We start from the raw sequence: 2709 nt of genomic DNA on the forward strand, positions 1-2709 counted from the left end.
GGACGGAACACCGCTCTGCTTACCGGAACCGGGGCGAGTCCTTGATGCACTCCTCGAACTCCACCGTCATCCTGCCGGTTCAGCCCGCGGCGCGTTTCAGCGGAGGAAGCGCATCGCCCGCCGGCAGCCGAGGACGCGCGGGAGAAGCGCCCGCCCCCCCGCCCCGGGCGCACCCTCGCCGCCGCCGCCGCCGCCGCGGTGCGAAGGGCCGGGCTGACCCCGGCCCAGCGTGGGGACCGCCCGCTGGTAGAAGCGGAGGGGCAGGGCCGTTGCGCCGCCCGCCCGCCCGCGGGTCTCCCTCTCGGGGTCCGTGACCTCGTAGGCTGGCGTCGCTGCTCCGGTGGGGTGGGAAGCGCGGTTTCCCTTCCCTTCTCCTCTCCTTTCTCCTGTTTGCAGGTGGGGGTGGGTTCTCGGAAGACAGGACGCGGTGGGATGCGTGGGTTTCTGGGCTGAGTTGGTTGTGACAGCGGCCACCGCCTCGTCCGCCAGCTCAGGCTAATTGTGTGGTTGAGCGATTAGCTGGAGGTGCAGCCGGTCGTTTGCACGTAGGATTGCCACCAGGTTGTGTGCACTGCAGGGAGGGGAGGGGGAAAAAAAAAAAAAAGCGTCCAGGATGCACACTGCGATTCTATACCAGCAGTGTCAAAAGGATTGGCATCAATCCTGTTACTACTTAAGCTAGTTTTTAATTTTCTGTACGCAGTGGATTTGCAGCTGCCATCAGCCATGCAGTAAATCTGCAGTAACTCCTCTGAAGCCAATGTAATCACCCAAGGAAGGAAGACATCTGGGCTTGTGGGTCCAGCTGAACAGATCACGTTTTCTGCGGGACATAGCAATGTAATGTGGCATGGATAAATGAGGCCAATTACAACGGGCTTAGTTCTGATCCTCCACTCATCGACCACCGCACAGAAGAACAGTATAAACCGCATCATTCACTGCAAGTCTTATACGAATTTAGGCCTGAGAGAAGGGCCTGAAGTGTAAATCTCCACGTTTTAAGAAAATGCATCCTGCGTAACATGGACCTAAACCAAAACCAAGAGTCAGATGAACACGAGGGCCAGGGACGTCTGAATCCACGACAAAATGTCATGATGAGGCCTTACCTCAGCCATGAACAGAACCATGATGAAATAAGATGTTCAATGCCATTTCTGTACACAAACTACAGCTGCGATTCACTTCCAGCCCAGCCCAGGCTCCCATTTCCATCTGAGTTCCCAGACCTGCTCGATTTATCAGCCACAGTCAAGAGTATCTTTGTGTGAGCAAAAGTCTGACTTACTTTTAACAGTGAGCAGATGCTGGAGGGTTCTGAGGAAGGCAGGAAAAGGAATTAGCTCCGCGGATCGCCTCGGTCCAGGAGAAGGGGCAAGGTGACCTCTTGTGGCCTCTCTTCTATGTGGCTTCATAAAGGTCAAATCAATACGATTTTTATTTTCTTTGGTTCTTCCAGCATAGATGAAGGTGTGTGGATGTTTGCCTGTGTGTGTATGCACAGGCTCAGGGATTAGAAATTAACCATTCTCTTTAAAGCTGAGATTCATCAGTTTCATTATAATAGAGTCTGGATGCCATTGTGTGAGTTGAAAGCTGGTTGGATTTTTCCATTCAAAACAGATTTCCGATTTGTATGAGAGGGCCAGGGATTTTTCTGTTGCTCTCCCTGTTTTGCTAATGAGTTGGGCGATTGTTTATACTGTTTTTAGGCTATCTATTGTACATACAGATATCGCAGTTCAGTATGTTAAAAGATGAATGAAGATTTTAAAATACAGAACACAGTCTTGAAGAACATCTGCAGCTTTTATTACCAGTATCTTAGCCTATTTTTGTCCCTGTAGCTGTTATTTACCCTCAGCAAGTGGCAGCCTGCACGCCTCTTCTCATAGGCAGGCTGAAATAGATGAACGCGGGCTCGCCTGAAATTCTTGTGCTGATTTTTGCGGGGACATTGACATGGCTATTGGCAGGAGCAGTTTCACGCAGGGTAAGGTTCGTTGCAGGTTGGGAACGTCGGAGCCTTTGAGTCAACAATCCCGAACTCACAAGTAACCCTAATGCAGGGAAGGAGAGCGTGGAGGGCCACTCACCGCCCTAAGTGCCTCGCCCTGTATACTTAAGGCCCCATTTTTTTTTGTGGGAGCTACATCCCTGCTCTGGCGCTTTTAGTTTTTTGACATGCCTGTCTGACTCAGGGGGCAACTGAAGCCCCCGGAACTGTGCTAGGAGTAGCCCAAGGGACCCATTCCCATTAGAAATTAACAAAAAAAAAACCCAAAGTGCAGCTCGGGTGGTTTCTAATCGCAAACGGTAAGGCAAACAAAGCCAAAAGACGGCTGCCTGCTGTAAAACTTAAGAGCTGGAGAGCAGCCGAGAAGGTAAAGGACAGGATTCGAGAGGGGTCTCTTCCCTCACGATCGCTGCCTGGGTCACCTTCACTCCGTCACTCGGTTTCCCTCCAGGCTAAAGAAAAACCCGAGGTCCGGGTGAGGTGCCCCGGGGTCAGGAGAACGGAGGCGGCTGGGCCCCGCCACAGCTCTCCCCGGCCAAAAAGGAGCGACCCGCCAGGGCCCTGAGGCCCTAGGGGCGAGCGGAGCCAGGCCCCGCCACTACGCCCCGCCACGATCTCCACAACCAGCCCGGCTCCCGCCGCCGCCGTCCCCTCAGGGAGGCCCGGCCCTCTGCAGCGGCCAGCCGGCG

General features: G+C 53.9%; 1 protein-coding gene across 1 annotated transcript in view; it reads right to left on the reverse strand.

The window, feature by feature from the left end:
- Nucleotides 1-133, reverse strand: part of ACAP3 (ArfGAP with coiled-coil, ankyrin repeat and PH domains 3) — an 89478-nt gene extending 89345 nt beyond the window's left edge. The window contains exon 1 of the mRNA XM_010577396.1: nt 24-133. Coding sequence (XP_010575698.1) covers nt 24-70 — 47 coding nt within the window. The 5' untranslated portion in view covers nt 71-133. The remainder of the gene's footprint in view (nt 1-23) is intronic.
- Between the last annotated feature and the right edge of the window lie 2576 nt (nt 134-2709).

Source organism: Haliaeetus leucocephalus, unplaced genomic scaffold, assembly GCF_000737465.1.
Source record: "Haliaeetus leucocephalus isolate CR32 unplaced genomic scaffold, Haliaeetus_leucocephalus-4.0 Scaffold556, whole genome shotgun sequence".
Taxonomy (NCBI): domain Eukaryota; kingdom Metazoa; phylum Chordata; class Aves; order Accipitriformes; family Accipitridae; genus Haliaeetus; species Haliaeetus leucocephalus.